This window comes from Pogona vitticeps, chromosome W (genome assembly GCF_051106095.1).
Source record: "Pogona vitticeps strain Pit_001003342236 chromosome W, PviZW2.1, whole genome shotgun sequence".
Taxonomy (NCBI): Eukaryota; Metazoa; Chordata; class Lepidosauria; order Squamata; family Agamidae; genus Pogona; species Pogona vitticeps.
Window position 1 is genome coordinate 106,233 of NC_135798.1, and position 18,502 is coordinate 124,734.

At 46.5% G+C, this 18,502-nt stretch overlaps 2 protein-coding genes across 18 annotated transcripts in view; one reads left to right on the plus strand and one right to left on the minus strand.

Annotated features, from left to right (window-relative positions):
• Positions 1-7,091, plus strand: part of LOC144584964 (uncharacterized) — a 65,410-nt gene extending 58,319 nt beyond the window's left edge. The window contains 1 exon segment of the mRNA XM_078382328.1: positions 5,821-7,091. Within this exon segment, the coding sequence (XP_078238454.1) occupies positions 5,821-7,019 (1,199 nt within the window). The 3' untranslated portion in view covers positions 7,020-7,091.
• Positions 7,092-11,298: 4,207 nt separating this feature from the next.
• The window catches only part of LOC140702914 (uncharacterized), a 58,937-nt gene continuing 51,733 nt past the window's right edge, over positions 11,299-18,502 (minus strand). For 7 of the 17 annotated variants that reach the window (XM_078382296.1, XM_078382298.1, XM_078382295.1 and 4 more), the window contains 2 exons: positions 14,016-14,126; positions 11,299-13,650 (listed from right to left, as the gene is read on the minus strand). The gene's annotated coding sequence lies outside the window, so the exon portion shown is untranslated. The remainder of the gene's footprint in view (positions 13,651-14,015; positions 14,127-18,502) is intronic. The other 10 variants (XM_078382302.1, XM_078382303.1, XM_078382308.1 and 7 more) reach the window with 10 other exon arrangements.

Genomic DNA, 18,502 nt, shown 5'->3' on the forward strand with positions numbered 1-18,502 from the left:
TAAAATCTTAAAGGATGATGCTCTTAAGGTGCTACATTCAATATGCCAGCAAGTTTGGAAAACTCAACAGTGGCCAGAGGATTGGAAAAGATCAGTCTACATCCCAATCCCAAAGAAAGGCAGTGCCAAAGAATGCTCCAACTACCGCACAATTGCACTCATTTCGCACGCTAGCAAGGTTATGCTCAAAATCCTCCAAGGTACAGTAGGCTTCAGCAGTATGTGGACCGAGAACTCCCAGAAGTAGAAGCTGGATTCCGAAGAGGCAGAGGAACTCGAGACCAAATTGCTAACTTGCGCTGGATTATGGAGAAAGCCAGAGAGTTCCAGAAAAATATCTACTTCTGCTTCATTGACTATGCAAAAGCCTTTGACTGTGTGGACCACAGCAAACTATGGCAAGTTCTTAAAGAAATGGGAGTGCCTGACCACTTTATCTGTCTCCTGAGAAACCTATATGTGGGACAGGAAGCAACAGTCAGAACTGGATACGGCGCAACTGAATGGTTCAAAATTGGGAAAGGAGTACGACAGGGGTGTATATTGTCTCCCTGCTTATTTAACTTATATGCAGAATACATCATGCGGAAGGCTGGACTGGAAGAAACCCAAGCCGGAATTAAGATTGCAGGAAGAAATATCAACAACCTCCGATATGCAGATGATACCACTCTGATGGCAGAAAGTGAGGGGGAATTAAGGAACCTTGTAATGAGGGTGAAAGAGGAGAGTGCAAAAAATGGTCTGAAGCTCAACATCAAAAAAACGAAGATCATGGCCACTGGTCCCATCACCTCCTGGGAAATAGAAGGGGAAGATATGGAGGCAGTGACAGATTTTATTTTCTTGGGCTCCATGATTGCTGCAGATGAAGACAGCAGCCCCGAAATTAAAAGACGCCTGCTTCTTGGGAGGAAAGCGATGACAAACCTTGACAACATCTTAAAAAGCAGAGACATCACCTTGCCAACAAAAGTCCGCATAGTCAAAGCTATGGTTTTCCCTGTAGTGATGTATGGAAGTGAGAGCTGGACCATAAAGAAAGCTGACCGCCGAAGAATTGATGCCTTTGAATTGTGGTGCTGGAGGAGGCTCTTGAGAATCCCCTGGACTGCAAGGAGAACAAACCTATCAGTTCTAAAGGAAATCAACCCCGAGTGCTCCCTGGAAGGACAGATCCTGAAGCTGAGGCTCCAGTACTTTGGCCATCTCATGAGAAGAGAAGATTCCTTGGAAAAGACCTTGATGTTGGGAAAGTGTGAAGGCAAGAGGAGAAGGGGACGACCGAGGATGAGATGGTTGGACAGTGTCATCGAAGCAACCAACCTGAATTTGACCCAACTCCAGGAGGCAGTGGAAGACAGGAGGGCCTGGCATGCTCTGGTCCATGGGGTCACGAAGAGTCGGACACGACTAAATGACTAGACGACGACATTTGTGTGTATGTGTTTTCTCGCGGAATCCCCTCAGGCTCGTCTCTCCCCCCCCCCGTTTTGCTTGTTTTCCCCTCCCCCCACACAACCTTCTCCAGCCGTGACCCCTCCCCCCAGGAAACCCCTTTTGTTGGAAAGCTTGGGGGAAGTTCCATGAAAGCCCCAAGTGGGAATTGGGGTTTTTTTTTGAGGCGGGGGGAGAAGGGGAGAAGGGAGGCTGCAAGGGGAAGGAGGGCTGCATGGGGGCAGGAGTGAAGGTGGGGGATAGGAGGGGGCTCAAATAAATGGGCCTTGGACGGGAGGGGCAGAAGACAAGGGGTTGGCTGGGAGGGAAGGATGATGTGGATCCATTGGTCCATTGGTCCAGATAGGCGGGGTACAAAGCAAATAAATAAATAAATAAATAAATAAATAAATAAATAAAATAATGAGGATGATATTTCATTTCTGTGCACATCTGACAGCCAAGGCGGTTGCTGATGCCCCTGCAAGGGAGGGAAGTTCCTAGAAGGCGAACCAGGCCCTGACCTGAATCCTGACCCTTCATCCTCCCCACCCCCTTCTCTTCCCACCCACAGCCATGGGGGGGCAGGAGAGGCCCTGGGGAGAGGGGCTGCCCGTTTCCTACCCTGGGAAAAGTGTTTTGTGTGTGTGTGTGGAGTCTTGTGTGGGGTGTGCTGATGATGATTTTTAGTTAAAAAAAAATTCTCAGGAAATTATCTGAATCTTCCAGGAAGAGACTTTCTTAGAGGCAGGAAATTCAGTCATTAGATTGCTAATTACATAGCTTAGAATTCATTCATTCATTCAAAATTACTTTTCTCCTTTTTGCTTATGTCTTGCTGTTTTCGATGGCGCAGGGGACGGAGGTCGGCTGGATGGCCAGACCTTGGAGCTTGAGAGGTTGAGCAAAGGTCCTCCTGGAAGGTCTTAAAAAGCAAATGGAAGGTGTGTGTCATCATCACACGGGTGGTGCCAGACCACCATATTCCGGACAGCCTCTTTCCGGTTTTTCATGCCTCTGTGAAGTAGTATGGGGAATTAATGGAAACCTGAAACTGTAACTTCCAGAAGCCTTCACTTCCGCCTCTGCTGGCCTGGATTTCTGGGAGCGGAAGTCCAAGAACATCCGGAGGCCCAAGGTTGGGGACCCCTTGCTGTAGACGGCTGCCTTGGGTGATTGTCAACCTTCAGCTACCGTTTGTCCTGTCAGGCTTGGCCTCCTTTTTTCCTGCTGGCAAGGTGGGCACAATATTGTGCACCAGTTTTGGGCTATTTCCTGGCTTTTCGAATCGTGGGTATAGAACACACAATCCCCCCCTTCATAAACTGGAGGGTGTTTTTGAAAAGAATTGAATTCTCCAGATTGTCAAAAACACAAAGGCTTCTATGCTAAGGGAAAGTTTTTGGTTTCATCCAATCAAGAAGCCTTCAGAATGATTTGTTTTTTTCTTTTCTCCCAAGGATGGGGTGAGACTCACCTGATTCTCTCCCAATTTTTTCCTGGACGAAAAGGCAACAATCAAGCTCCAAAGCCCCCCAAATACTTGAACAGCAGGTGAGAACTTTCATTCTTTGACATCAGATGTGACACTGTGTTTGTTTATTTATTAGATAATGCTATGACTAGCAGGATGCGAGACGTAAAGCTTACATCAGTATTTCAGAGAATTTTAGCCCAATCGCAGGAAGCATCGGGAGCGTTTGGAGGGTGCTTTCTACCAGACCTTCCATGGTGCCTGGTGAGGGCAAGAGGGGCCACCGAGGTGGGCGTGACAGTGCAAAGGAGACTGAGTTGGTGTGAAATCCCCATATTCTGAGGTTCACTTTGAGTCTCTTCTGTCAACTTCCTTCTGTCGCCCAGTTCTGGAGGCCTCTGGTCTGTGAAAGCAAGCAAACACTGTCAGTTCCCCGGCTGAGTGGAGGTTTCAACCCAGGTTGCGTGAGTCCCAGTTTTAATGTTTACCACAGTGCTTCTCTGAACATGTGCAGAGTGTTTTTCTTTTGGTTCCCAATCCTGCTGGGCTCAACCCTGTGGTCACCAAGAGCAGGTGCTGTCAGTGAGATTCCAACCCTGGACAGCCTGGCATGCCCCCCTCCTGGAGTTTCTCCTTTCCTCTTTTGGGATCCAAGAGGGTGAGTTGAACAAGTCACTCCTGCCAGGACCAGCCTCCCTCTAGAGAGCGCTACTCCTTCAGCCAGAGAGCCTCCAGGTATCTATGTACCCCGTTTCAGCTGGGCTGAGTCCCTTTAACCATCAGCTAGGGCGTAGCACAAATCCTTTCCAGTAAGCCTGGCCTTAAAGGTTCTCTTGTGCACTTGCTTGTAGCTACCAAGTAAAGACACCTGGGCTTTGTAGTCCCTTAAGACTCACTAAAGCTCAGAGGATTAGGACTCTGTCTGATAGCAATATCATGGCCTTGCCACCCATGGAAGCAGGCTCAGCAGACTTGCTGTTCAAGAGACCAGTCCTGTAGATTTTTTAAATTTCTTTTTTATTGAAAAAATAAAGTTTCATAGAAAATTCAGTTCGTTGCATAAGCATGGCATAGATTACATTTCCAAGGAATATTGCAGTTAAAATGAATAACAAGTTCCAGCTAAGTAAAAATGGCTAAGATTTCTAAAAAGCTTTCTTCAGGGCAGGCAAAGGGTGAGAGCCCCCCTTCTTCTCTCTGTTCTTCCTACATTCTGAAACCTTCATCCTAACACAAGGGGGGGGAAGCCTCTCTCTAAGATTGAGCAGGAAGTTGGACTTGATGGCCTTCGAGGCCCCCTCCGTTTTTCTATAATTCTATGATTCATTTTATATTTTACCCAAGTGTGATCCTCAGGGAAACAAGAGTCTGAGTGTCTAAAGAAACTGCCTTAGCCACAGAGCGATGTGGGCTATTTTTGCTCTTCGGGTGGCCTACCTGGTCAGGATGGTGTGCATGGCTTAAAGTACACAGTCAACAGTATTTTGTCCCCAAATAAGTGGATAATTGGGAATCTAGGGTTGGAAGCTTGCCTATATTTGTCCATTTCCACAACCTCTAGGTTTCACTCAGGTTCAAAGTTTGGTGAACCTGGGAACTCAAGTTGGCCCCTTCCCTTAGTGGAATAGCACCTTTAACATGGTGGGAGTGGTTTATCTGACATGAGTGGTGGAATCGTTTTAGCACTTAATCTTGATGTGTTTTAGTTTTTTGTGAAATTTTTGAGAACTTGCCACAGTTTTCATCTGAAGAGGCACATGGAAGAGGCTGTAATTTCATTTTGGGAGGATGCTGTTCTTAAGGTTTATGAGCACAGAGGAAACTTTCTCCGTGCTATTTTGCTTAGCCAGACAAGGCAGAAAAGATGGCTAGGAATGAAGAGGACATTCCTGACATCCCGCATCATGCAGCTGCCAGTCCCCCAGCTGTGATGTCGATTGATAGAATCATTTGACTTTGAAGGGGGCTATCAGTCTATCCCCGTCCTGTGCTCAGTACTATCATATCCAAAAAGGAGAGAGGGGCCTAAGTTAATTCCAACCTGCCAACAAAATTCATAACCTCTTTACACAACCTAGGTCAGCAGGGACACTCTAAGTCAGCAGGGCCACTCACAATTTGTCATGAACTATCAGGGTCCGTCTTCTCTGTTGGTGGTCTAGTCTGGAAAGTGGCTCTGCCCTTTCCTGCCTCCTCCAGCAGCTGACCACTCCACTGAGGAAGTGACACAAGGAAGGGCCAGCTGAGCTCCATTCTGGATAGGTGCCCTACTGGAGAAGAAGGACCCCAGCAGTGCACAGTGAGACATTAATTTCCCAGCTGGCCTGTGGGGTGTGCAAGAGTTTATGTGCTGCATTTCTAATTCTCTATTATGTCTCTCCCCTGAGGCTTCTTTTCTCAAAGCTAAATCTGCCCAATTCTTTCAGTCTTTCTCTGTTGGTTTTCAGTTTTCAAGATGTTTGCAGAGTGTCTGCTTTGTAATCTCCTTCAGAATTTCCCCGAACATGATTGTCAAGGTGTCAGGTCCGCAGTTCCCTGCCTCCCCTTTTTAAACATAGGACTCCTCTTTCATCTCTCTGTCTTCCTCTAACAGGTGAATAAGAAGACAAATGCAATTCTGTGGAGCCAATCGTTCTTTCAGTGGAAAAGAAAAATGTGAGGGACCAAAAAAATTGACATCTTTTAAAGGGGAAAAAGGGAGAAGGGAAGCCAGAAAACAACAGGGAAAAAGAAATGTCCAGCTTCTACTGTAATTGATGTTGATGCACTTCTGATGATCTGAAAAAATCAACAGGGAAAAGGAAGGAAAAAAGTTTCCCTGGGCAGATAAACATTCAGGGGTGCCTCAGATGACAATAGACTTGATAAAGCCCACCCAGAGGAAAACCGAAGTCAATGCATTGAACAAGGAAAGAGCATCACAATGCACACAGATTGTATTTCATCTGAAACATCCCTGAGAGGTGAGAGACCGTACAAATGCCTACAGTGTGGAAAGAGCTTCAGTCAGACCAGTAGTCTTGTTTCCCATCAAAGGACTCACACAGGGGAGAAACCATATAAATGCATGGAATGTGGAAAGAGTTTCAGTCAGAGCAGTACCCTGAGGTCACATCAAAGAATTCACACGGGGGAGAAACCTTATAAATGTATGGAATGTGGGAAGAACTTCACTCACAGCAATAACCTCACTTCCCATCAAAGAACTCACACAGGGGAGAAACCATATAAATGTATGGAATGTGGGAAGTGTTTCAGTCAGAGAACTCACCTGAGTTCACATCAAAGAATTCACACTGGGGAGAAGCCATATAAATGCATTCAATGTGGAAGGAGCTTCAGTCACAGCACTCACCTAAGTTTCCATCAAAGAACTCACACTGGGGAGAAACCGCATAAATGCATGGAATGTGGAAAGAGTTTCAGTCGGAGCAGTATCCTCAGGTCACATCAAAGAGCTCACACTGGGGAGAAACCATATAAATGCATGGAATGTGGAAAGAGCTTCAATCGGAACAGTTCCCTGAGTTCACATCAAAGAATTCATTCAGGGGTGAAACCTTATAAATGCATGGAATGTGGAAAGAGCTTCAATCAGAACAGTTCCTTGAGTTCCCATCAAAGAACTCATACAGGGGACAAACCATATACATGCATGGAATGTGGAAAGAGCTTCAGTCACAGTAGTAACCTGAGTTCCCATCAAAGAACTCACACTGGTGAGAAGCCATATAAATGCATGGAATGTGGAAAGAGCTTCAGTCAGAGTGGTGACCTGAATTCACATCACAGAACTCACACTGGGGAGAAACCATATAAATGCATGGAATGTGGGAAGTGTTTCAGTCAGAGCGGTGACCTGAGTTCTCATCAAAGAACTCACACTGGGGAGAAACCATATAAATGCTTGGAATGTGGGAAGTGCTTCAGTCAGAACAGTCACCTGACTTCACATCAAAGAACTCACATGGGGGGAAAACCATATAAATGCATTCAATGTGGGAAGTGCTTCAGTCAGAGTAATCAGCTGAGTTCACTTCAGAGAACTCACACTGGGGGAAAACCATATAAATGCGTGGAATGTGGGAAAGGTCATTTTTTAAATTAGCCATATTAATCAAGAAAAATCTTTATCCTAGAATGCAACGTTTTCTGAGTAAAAAGATAAGAAATTGCTGTATTTTTCGCTCCATAAGACACACCTGACCATAAGACGCACCTAATTGAAAGGCTGTACTTTGTCCACTCTGATCTAAAATCTGGTTGTGTGAAGAAAATGAAAAAAGAATAGGCCAAAGCCACAAGAGATAGATGAGGACCAGTATTGAGAAGGTTAGCAGAAAACACTTAACAATTCAACTTTTTAACTGTAGGTGGCGCTGAGGCTACTTTGTGTTGTAGCTCTTTTGGCAGTTATAGGGTGTGTCCGGTTATGTCGCAGTTAAGAGGCTTGGAAAAGCCTCCTGCTTCGGAGTGAGCCTGTGTGCGTGTGTCTGTAGGGAAGTAAGCTGATATTTTCTCCTTTGAAAAAGTTTTCTGAGTGGGTTTTGGTGGCTCTGTGTGTGTGTCTGCAGGTTTGTTTCTGTGCTCTGCTTTCAAGCAAGCATGTGTGTGTGTTTGTGTGTCTGTATTTTTGGAGTTGGCTCTAGTGTTTGTTTTTTTGAGTTTTCTTAAAGCCTCAGCAATGAAGCACCTTCTTACTGGGCTTGCTGTGCTCTTTTTTGGTTTTTTTTTTCCTGGGCAGCTAGGGGGGAAGCCATGGCTACAGACTGGAGTGAGGGAAGCTCCAGAGGAACAAGAGGAGGCAGGTGGGCAGGCAGGCAGGCAGGCAGGCAGGCGAGCACTTCCCAGGCAGGTCTCTGGCCCCGGCCCCGTTCACTTCGGCCAGCCTTTGAGGTTCCCTTTCTCTCCCTGGTTTTGTTTTGTTTTTTGCAGCCCCAGCGCGTTCCTATGGGCTTGCAGTGTTTTATTTTGGGGGGGAGTAAGGCCCCACTGTAGTCACTCCATAAGATGCACACACTCCCCCCACTTTTTTGGGGGGGGAAGTGTGTCATTTGGAGCGAAAAATACGGTATTTCAACAGTCAGCAAATTAATGACAGAAATTAACCATGATGTTGAAAAAAACAACTTAACTGGAATTTTATGTTGCTGCAGTTGGAGAAGATGGGAGCAGATTCTGCAAACTATTAAAGCAACATATACTAAACATAAGGCCAAAATCTAAGTCAACAGTCAAATAACTGAAGATATCCCCATTTAACAAGGAATGAGACAAGGTTGCCCCTTTCTCTGTTACTGCTTATTCTAACATTATAGATTTTGAATAGACTAATAAGAGAAAATAGAGGAATTAGAGGCCTTAGAATCAATACCAAATTGAAACCACAGGAGTTCCAACTTTGACCAAAGGTACTCCGTCCTCTCCCCTCCACCTCAGCAAAGCTCCTTGGCCAGTCACAACACATCCAGTGGGCTGGGCCCCTTGAGTAGCCCTGGTGGAGTATTTGTCCCCTGGACAGAGAGCTCACATGTGTCAACTAAAGGAAGAATTTCAGGATGTATTTTCATTGACTTCTGGGAGGACTCTGTTGACTGAGCATGTCATCAACATTGACTCAGGTGTAGTAATGAGGGCTCCAGGGAGAAGCTGGCCAATACAGCTATTGCAGGGAATTGAAGGGGAGGTGGACAGTATTCTCCCTCTCAGCGTCACAGAGCCATCCCATTGCTCATGGAGGTGTCAACCTGAGTGCCCAAACCAGATGGGCTCAATTTTGTATCAACCTGCGACATCTTAATGCCTGAGTGGATGAGACATTAGACATTTTAGGGCAATGGTCTCCAACCTTGGGCCTCCAGATGTTATTGGACTACAGCTCCCAGAAGCCTTCACTACCACCTCTGCTGGCCAGGATTTCTGGGAGTTGAAGTCCAAGAATATCTGGAGGCCCAAGGTTGGGGACCACTGTTTTAGGGGAAGCACTCTTCCTCATATATCTGGACTTCATCAAGGATTACTGGCAGATACCCCTGCAGAAAGAAGATAGAGAAAAAAACAGTCTTCTCAACCACCAAGGAGCTCTATCGATTCAACTACATGCCTTTTGACCTCTTTGACACATCTACATTATTCCAAAAACTGAGAGACCAGGCTCTCGCCCTCCAGTCCATTACTAACACCAGACACTGATTTAGAACCTAAACAGTTTCCTTTGATTTAGATGGAAAGGAGAAATAGACTTGGATGCCATCCACATCCAACTGCCCAGAGTAGACCTTTGGTCTAGATGGATGGTATATAAATCCAATAAAATAATGAAACCAGCATAAAGGACAAAACAGGTGCTGAGGGATACCACAGGCTGGTTGGCAGGGTGGCAAACAGGAATCCCTAGCACCATCCTCTGAGTTCTTCCTTTCAGGAAGAACCAGAGCCACTGTAAAACAGCACCCCCCAATTCCCATTCCAGAGAGACTACCCAGAAAGAGATCATGGTCAATAGTATTAAAAGCCCCTCAGAGGTCCAGCATAACCTACATGGACACAGATCCCTTAGCTAGTTTCCAGTATAAGTCATCCACTAAGGTGGCCTCCAACCCATAACCAGGCTGGTATCAGATTGATACCCATAACCATGCCGGTATCTAGATAACCTGTCTCATCCAGGAACCCCTGGACCTTAAAAGCCACAACCTGCTGTGAGTCAATTGTCATATCTGTTTGCTTTATTATTAAGTGCTTAGAGTAGTGCTCTTTTACTAGATAGGTGGGACAGAAATGCAATAAATACAGTCTTTGTCCCTTAGCCAGAAGGGATGAGAGTAAGCTTGCCTTTGCATGGACTGAAATGAAGAGAAAGCTCCCATGACATGTTAGTGTGGAAAGGGTAAGGAGGACAATGTTGTTCAACCTGCTGTGGGCGTTCACAGATGGCTTCTGGGGAGAGGAGGATCTCTGGATTTGCTCTTGTTCCATCGGGGCTGTGGAGGGGGTGGGGGTCAAGGCATGCCTTTCCTTCCATGACTGGCTGGGGCCAATCTGTGACCAGAAGTCTCAACCTATGGCAGAGGCTTCCATTGACTTCCTCGTCGCACATTGATCCTAGCCTCAGCAGGACCTCCCTTTCTAGTCTTCCAAATAACCCCAGTTCGGGGACTGGGCCGTTTCTTTTTCCTTGTGGGTGAGCCGTTCGCCTGCTGGGAACTGAACCCGGGGTAGCGCTTTCCACACTGACCCCTTCAGGGAAGTCTTTCCTCTTAGCCTTTCTGTCCTGCAGACTTTGGACCATATGAATAGATTCCACATTCAGTTCCTGCCATCCCCAACTTTTGTCATGACCAGGTTGCTTATCATGATTTATATTTGCTGCTTGAAGATACAAACGTTTTAATTAATTGAATTAACTAAATTAGTCAATTAAAAAAGCAAAAAAATCTTTTAAAAGGCACTGAATTGGGGTCACAGAAGACTAACTGGTGCTGAAAAACAATCCTCCCCTACTGTGAACACAAGAAAGCTACGGAGTCATGAGCCAACGCTTTCCTTACCAAGAGCTAGGAGACCATCTTTCTTTCTCTTAGTAGGAAGAAGGGAGGTAGAAATTCACCTTGTGCACCTTTTCTGAGTATGCAGGAGCATTAGTAGAGATACAGTACCTGTTGGACTTGCAACCATCCTGTTGGTAAGACTAAAGATCCTTGACTAGGGAAGAAGGGTAGCAAATCCAGGACATCATATCCATGTTCCGTAGGTGCAGGAGCTGAGTCGGCAGACATTGATCTGGAGAGGCAAATCCCTGCCTTTACAGAGCCTTTACACATCCTGTCCTTATTCTGGCGGAAAGGCATTACAGCCAGTCGGTCTGTGGTTGCTCCTGTTCCATCCGTATGACCAAAACCCTGTCACTTAAGAGTAGTTCAAGTAGCTGAATCAGTGGGGATTATGCTAAAGTAGTTTATAGTTAAGGGAGACCCATTCAAATCTGTGGAGCTTAAGGGTGCATTGATTTACCGAATCCTCATTGATTCAATTGGCTGAATTCTATGGCAGTTTTCTACAGTAAGTGACAGGATTTTGTCTCTTTAACTGAAGTTTGTACCTTTCCACCATTGGTGACCATTAAAATGAGAATCGGTGGGAATTGTATTGACTGCATATATGTAGGGGGTGGGAAGCTTTGATGCATTGGCAGTGAATACCTTATTTGTGAGCTGCAAGTGGAGACTGCCTCTCATGTATTCAAAAATCCCTTGACTTTAAGCCACAGGAGACGTTGGTTGGAGTCATGGGCAATTTGCAGCCAAAGTTCTTTTAGCCTAAGTTTTAAGGATTTTAGGAAAATGTAAGCTAATCTCTGGCAGAGGATTGAACGCAAACGAGTCAGCTGTAGTTCAACACATTTTATTGAGAAAACTAAGTGTACCGAAGCAGACAGCTGGGAAACCTGAGGAGAGATGCCAAAAATACATTGGTCAGATATATATATCCTTTATACAAATAGGAAGTCAAAACACCCCAAAAACTGTGATTGGGCCCAGCTGGTAACAAGTTGGGATCCTTGACCCAACTGGTCCCTGGGCTGTGATCCAGTGACCTATTGGTTCTTAAGAAGGGAACGGAGAGTGATGGGACTCATCCTCTTTGTCCTTCTGATTTCCAGAACTCGGGGGGGGGGGGAGCAGATGTGTATTCCTTATCTGTGTAGCGATGTGATTCTTCCTGAGTTCTGAGGACTTATTGTATTGTAAATCTGGTTCACTAGCCTCTTCTCGCCTCCCAGAAACATTCTGTAACATTCCAGTTTGGAAGGGATTGTCACTCTCGAATTGGCCTTCTCAGCCACACTAGATGCTGTTCTAAGACCTTTATTCAGACCATATTAGTCTCTCGAGACTGAAGGATGCCTACTGGTCACCTAGGCCATATCAAGTTTCTGGGAGTTGAGGTCAATTCAAGCTCGTTCCATATGGTGTCAGGGGATTTTACCCCTGTGCTGTGGGTTAAACAACATAAGCCTCTGTGCTGCAAGGTCAGAAGACCAGCAGTCATAAGATCAAATCCACACAACGGAGTGAGCTCCTGTCGCTTGTCCCAGCTCCTGCCAACCTAGCAGTTCAAAAGCATGTAAAAATGGCAGTAGATAAATAGGTTCCACCTCAGTGGGAAGGTCATGGCTTTCCATGTCTAGTTATGCTGGCCACGTGACCACAGAAACTGTCTTCGGACAAACGCTGGCTCGATGGCTTGGAAACAGGGATGAGCACCGCGCCCTAGAGTCAGACACGACTGGACTCAATGTCAAGGGGAACCTTTACCTATTACTTTCACTATCACTTCCTATTCTATTTATTTCTTTTATTCCTTTATTCAATACCTACTTGCTATCAGTTATACTCATTGGGGAGGGAGGGGGAGATATTTTTGGCTCAAAATGTCTGCTTGTGCCCTCCAGAGTATCTGGGGGCAATTTTGCCCTAGATGGGGTGGGGAGAAGCACTACTGGAAAACAAATCATTCTCAAAAAACTGAAAGTGGCTACTAGAGGGAGCAAGGAGCATTTCCTTTTTCAAACCCCATTTTTCTAAGGATTCTGAGGAAAATATGTAGGTCACAGGCAGCGCCCTCTGCAGTCCAGGGATGGCCTTGCAGGGCTTCCCAGCCTTCACTTGCTCACCCTTGGCACCTGTTATGAACACTTGTGTCAGATTAAATGTTGTGAGTTTTTAAAGTGGTATGATGCTATTTTTGTTGTTCATCTCTTCATTTTAGTGGGAAGAAAATCAGGACAGCATCTTGTGGCGTCAGTGAATAAAATAAATTTAGGGTTCCCTTGAACCTCTGCTTGCTACACTGAATGTTCTTGCAGTGACTTGAGTATTTCAGGTGCAGCTGTTCAGTCCCATGTCTGGAAGGGGGGGAGATGGAGAAGGAATTGCCTGAAGGAAGTGCCTGTGCTATACTTTTCCCCCACCTGTTCCACCCAGAGTGCAGCCCAACCAGAATTATATCTCTAGATGTGGTTCAAGGTGAACAGTGGCATCCCACCTCTCTCATTTTATGATATGATCCCATCCTTCCCAATCCACGTCTCAAATAGTCCTCCCCACTGGGTTCGGTCAGAGTGCATCTGGTCCAAGTGGACGCTCCTTCTAGGGGGAATGAAAAGAAATTAGCGAGGGTTCTCCTTTCTCTTTCAGGTCCCCAAGAGGGATCCACAGCCTTTTGAAGGCAGCCTTGATGGTCCAGATGCCTGGACTGGCTGCCCTTGAATCCATTGAGAACGTATGTCACTGGAAGTGTAAAAGGATACCAAACCCTGGAAAAAAGCGAAGACAGTTCTCCTAAAAAGCAGCGGGAAACCAAAGGACAAGAAATCCAAAGTGGAAGGTTCATGGGTGTCCCGTTCTTATAATCTAAATGTATTTTCTCTTTCTTTGTTTATTTAAAAAAAGCTGCTCTGCTCTAAAGCTGGGTCTTCGAGTTCTTTCATCCTTTGGGTTCCCAGAGATCCGTGGGTGGGGCCCAGTCACAAAGCCGTTAATTCCTCCCAGCAGGAGGCAATTGAGAGAGATTGAACCCCCCCCACAACATGCAGCGGAGAGCACTGTCCCATTGAGCTTCAATGAGGAATGACCAAAATTCAAAGCACCCACTGGAGGGTCTCCTCCTTCCTTCTGTTCTCTCCCGAGGAGACTGGCTGGCCCAGAGACGGAAGGCAGGATCTCAAACAGGTCAGGCTGCCGAGAGAAGAAGGGAAAGGAAACGTACGTCAAAAGGATCGTGTCCTGTCCTGTCTCAAGTACACAGTGGGAGGAAAATGTGGATTTCTGTGCTAGGGTTTATTTGGAGAGGAAGTGAAAACGCTAGGAAAACCAGGGAGATCTCCTCGTGCACATCTGGAGAAACATGAATAGTGTTACGCCTTGCCCACCTCAGAATGGATGTGTGGGGCAGGGATGGGGGAGGAGGGAAGGGGAGTCATGGTAGGACTCTGTAAATCAGAAGAGGAAGATTATTCATCCATTTCCTCAATTCATCCATAACTTTCTCTCTCTGTGCGGGGATGGATGTTGGTGAGGGAGGAGGGGGGCATCTCACTGACCTGAGAGGGTACTGGGCTCTCCCTTCTTCATCAGCTTGATTTCCTCCAGCTCTTTAGGAGGGGATTCCTTGTCTCCGCTCCCCTGGGAGGTTACGAGAGCTTCATTTGGAGCTGCAGAGAAAGAGGAGGAGGAGGAGGAGGAGGAGGAGAGAAGAGGCGTTAGATTTGGGTGGGATTAGCAGTGGCCAGAGGACTGGAAAAGATCAGTCTACATCCCAATCCCAAAGAGCAGTGCCAAAGAATGATCCAACTAACATACAATTGCACTCATTTCCCACGCTAGCAAGGTTATGCTCAAAATCCTCCAAGGTAGGCTTCAGCAGTATGTGGACCGAGAACTCCCAGAAGTACAAGCTGGATTTCAAAGGGGCAGAGGAACTAGAGACCAAATTGCTAACATGCACGGGATTATGGAGAAAGCCAGAGAATTCCAGAAAAACATCTACTTCTGCTTCATTGACTATGCAAAAGCCTTTGACTGTGTGGACCACAGCAAACTATGGCAAGTCCTTAAAGAAAGGGGAGTGCCTCACCACCTTATCTATCTCCTGAGAAATCTATATATGGGACAGGAAGCAACAGTTAGAATTCATAGACATCCTTCAGTCTCGAGAGTCTATGGTAACGTGCTCTGTATGGAGGACTTCAATGCTGTATACGAACCTGGAATGTCCTCTCCAGAGCACGAAGCCTGGGTAAAATAATATGGAGGCTAGGTTGTTAGAACTGGATATGCAACAACTGATTGGTTCAAAATTGGGAAAAGAGTACAACAAGGCTGTATATTGTCTCCCTGCTTATTTAACTTATATGCAGAATACATCATGCGAAAGGCAAAACTGGAGGAATCCCAAACTGGAATTAAGATTGCCAGAAGAAATATCAACAACCTTAGATATGCAGATGACACCACTCTGATGGCAGAAAGTGAGGAGGAATTAAGGAACCCTGTAATGAGGGTGAAAGAGGAGAGTCCAAAAAATGAACTGAAACTCAACATAAAAAAACTAAGATCATGGCCACTGGTCCCATCACCTCCTGGCAAATAAAAGGGGAAGATATGGAGGCAGTGACAGATTTTACTTTACTGGGCTTCATGATGACTGCAGATGGTGACAACAGCCATGAAATTAAAAGACTCCTGCTTCTTGGGAGGAAAGTGATGACAAACCTAGACAGCATCTTAAAAAGCAGAGACGTCACCCTGCCGGCAAAGGTCCACATAATCAAAGCTATGGTTTTTCCAGTAGGGATGTATGGAAGTGAGAGCTGGACCATCAAGAAGGCTGACTGCCGAAGAATTAATGTTTTTGAATTGAGGTGCTGGAGGAGGCTCTTGAGAGTCCCCTGGACTGCAAGGAGAACAAACCTATCCGTTCTGAAGGAAACCAACCCTGAGTGCTCACTGGAAGGACAGATCCTGAAGCTGAGGCTCCAGTACTTTGGCCATCTCATGGCTCAAATTCAAACCTTCTTGTGTTTACTTGAGATCGGGCAGGGGGGGCTCAACATGTGGCAGATTATTACCCCCCTCGAGACGGCACAGCGAAGCTGCTTGACATTATCTGCTGGGAGGAGATGTTTTTTTGGGGGGGTGACCCCCTCCCCACCCTTTCCCTCATTTTCCTCCCCTTTCAGGCTCAGCATGGCCTCTCATGAGGAGCATTTTGGGGGCTGGGGCCGCTCTCCTGCTGCTGGCTGGCATGGTCTGCTACTCCCTCCATAAGTGGAGCCCTGAATGACCTTGCTGGGCACGGGAGGGGGTCACTTGGACAGGACTCAAGGGGGTGAACAACATCCCAAGGCATTTCAGGGAGATGGGGCTGTGATGTCCACAAAAGGCAGATGTTTTCCCCCAAAGGTGCCGTGCCTTCAACCACTTGGTTGTGCTTGTTGTTGGAGAGATACAGAAGTAGTCCAGGTTGGGATGTGGGGTTTTTAAATCCTTCCTTGGCCTAGTGGGTCAGACTAGAGGGCCTCTCGGGTCTCCATCTGAACCAATGACTTTGAATCTGTTTTTTCTGCAGGAACCTGGCCATCAGCCTCCGAAGCCGCCTCCGAATCAGTCTCCTCTCCTGGAAATAACAAGCAGAACCATCGCAGGAGAAAGGGAAGGGAAACGGGGGACTCAGAGGGAGGAGCGGTAAAGCAGGGAGTTGAGCTCAACCGGTGACCAGTAGGGCCTTTCAGGGAACGGTGCTCCTTTTCCCCGTTGAGATCCATTTCCACATCAGACATTTCAAACCAAGTTTGATACGAGATAACAGCTTCTTGGCCTTTTGGGCCAAGATGAAGTGTCGTAATATCCCATTTCATTTCTCCAACTTTAATTCGGCCACGTGTCCAAGTATCTCAGAGGGAGTTTCACCCTTGAGTTCCTGCTCCTGCCTACAAACCCAACAAAAGCAAACCATCAAAGTCTTTATAATAAACGTGCAGATGGGTTCCCCCTGGCCCCACGCTGGCTCCACTCTTCCTTCATGCAATGACTTTTCGACAAGGGCTCTCAGGCATTCTGCCACACTTTCTAACCGTTGGAGCAGGACGAGAGTGGAACCGGTCACCTCGGGAGTTGGGGAGGGCTCCAACCCTGGAGGCCTTCAAGAGAAACTGAGATCGTCACCTGACAGATCTGCTTGGATTCAGATTCCTGCCTTGAGCAGGGAGGGGGTTGGCCTTGATGGCCTTGGAGGCCCCTTCCAGCTTCATTTTTCTAGAAGGCAGTAGGGGGCTTTTATTTTCAGAGGGAAAATCAGTTTTGGAAGGAAAAAGAAAGAATGGGTTATAGGAACAGGGTGCTGGGACTATGTTGGCCACCCCTGAACCCCTTGAACTCATCCAATCCCTCCTTCGACCTCTAGTCTGAGACCTCACGTCCTCCTAAGATCTGCTGCAAAGGAGGCTCGTCTTAGGAGGCCCTCGGAAGAACCCCCATGTTACATAACAGCACTGATGTTACCTGTCTGTCATGGGTTTGGAGGGAAAGTTCCATCCTATGGGGAGTGGAAGGCGGGACATCAGGAGGAGGGGCTGTACTGTATAAATATGTGATGCCTGTGTGGGGAAAGGAGATGCTGAGACAGACTGTGAGACACTGGGTTGGGACGAAGCAGCAGCTGGGGAAGAAGAAGCTGTTGTGGGAGTCTGGGTGTCTGACAGGGTACTACTGTGTGTCAGAGTACCAGCCTGATAGGTTCAGGTGTCTGTTGGTTAGCCAGAACTGATGGGTTCAGGGTCTGTGCTTCAAGTTAAGGGTTCTGGGTGAACCAAGCTGTATGTTTGTATGAGTGAGAATAAGCCACGTTACTTTATCCTATTCACCTGATTGTTTATTTACCCTGTGTGTGTATTTAAATAAACCTTATTCTTTTTATTGTTTAAAAATCCATCCCTAGTCTGTGTGACTTATTAAAGGGAATGGTTGGTGGCAGCTTAGTGTAACTGTGTGACATATCCCAGTAGGTCTGGGTTTGTCACATTGATTGGTGTCCAGCGTGTGGGATACGACTGGTCCAGTTGTCCAGCGGTCCAGCAAAGCCTTGGCAAGTGTGCCCAGAGCAAGGGGGGTCTAGTCAGGGACAGTCTGAGGCGCGTAGGTAATCTTCTAGGTGTACCTCACGGGGAGGTGCGCTAGTAGAAGAACGTGCCAACTGGGGAGACTTAGATTAAGGTGCTCTGAGGCAGCCTAGTTTTGGCGGGAAAAAGCTGAGGAAAAACTGCGTAGCAACAGCGAGCTAGCTTGCCAGCTGAGAGGCCCAGCAGAGGGGGGTAGGCTCTGACTCGATACTGTTGCAAGTAGTGCTGAAGAACAGCAGCAATCTCTAGGGAGAGCTGGTTCTGAGGCAAAAAGGAAAAAAGTGGTCGTTTTATTTTGAGGCTTGACTTTTAAAGCAGCCTGTTCTGAGGGGGGGGTTATGCCCTTGACTCGAAGCCAAGTAGCAGACATGAGTGAAGTGAAAGACCCCCAGATTGACCAGGGTTCTGAGGATGAATTTGGCTCAGTGCAAGGTGACAGCACAGGAGAGCAGAACCCAGAACTCAGAAAATACTCCTAGCCCAACAGCATGAACTGAGGGTGAGGGAAATGGAAATCAGAAGAAAAGAAAGAGCTGAAATCTGTCAGGCAGAGGCAGATGCCAAGAAAAGGGGAATGGCCATGAGGATAAAAGAGATGGAACTGAAACACCAAATTAGACTGGTACAATTGGAATTGAAGTTCCTAAATAAGTTTATTAACAATTTATCAGGGGAAGAAATGTCAAAGAAGGAAAAGTATGAGGCTCAGGTCAGACAAAGTGAGCAAGATCTTGAAAAATATACTCAGCAAAAAGACATTAAATTAAAAGAAATCAGAGATAAGACTGAAGAGAAAGTAAAAGAGATAAAAGCTAGGGCTGAGGAAGAAATTTTACAGATCAGGGCTGAGTTTGAGGCCAAGCAAAAGGAGCTGGATTTGAGAATAAAAGGGAAAAGCCAGCAAGGGGGAG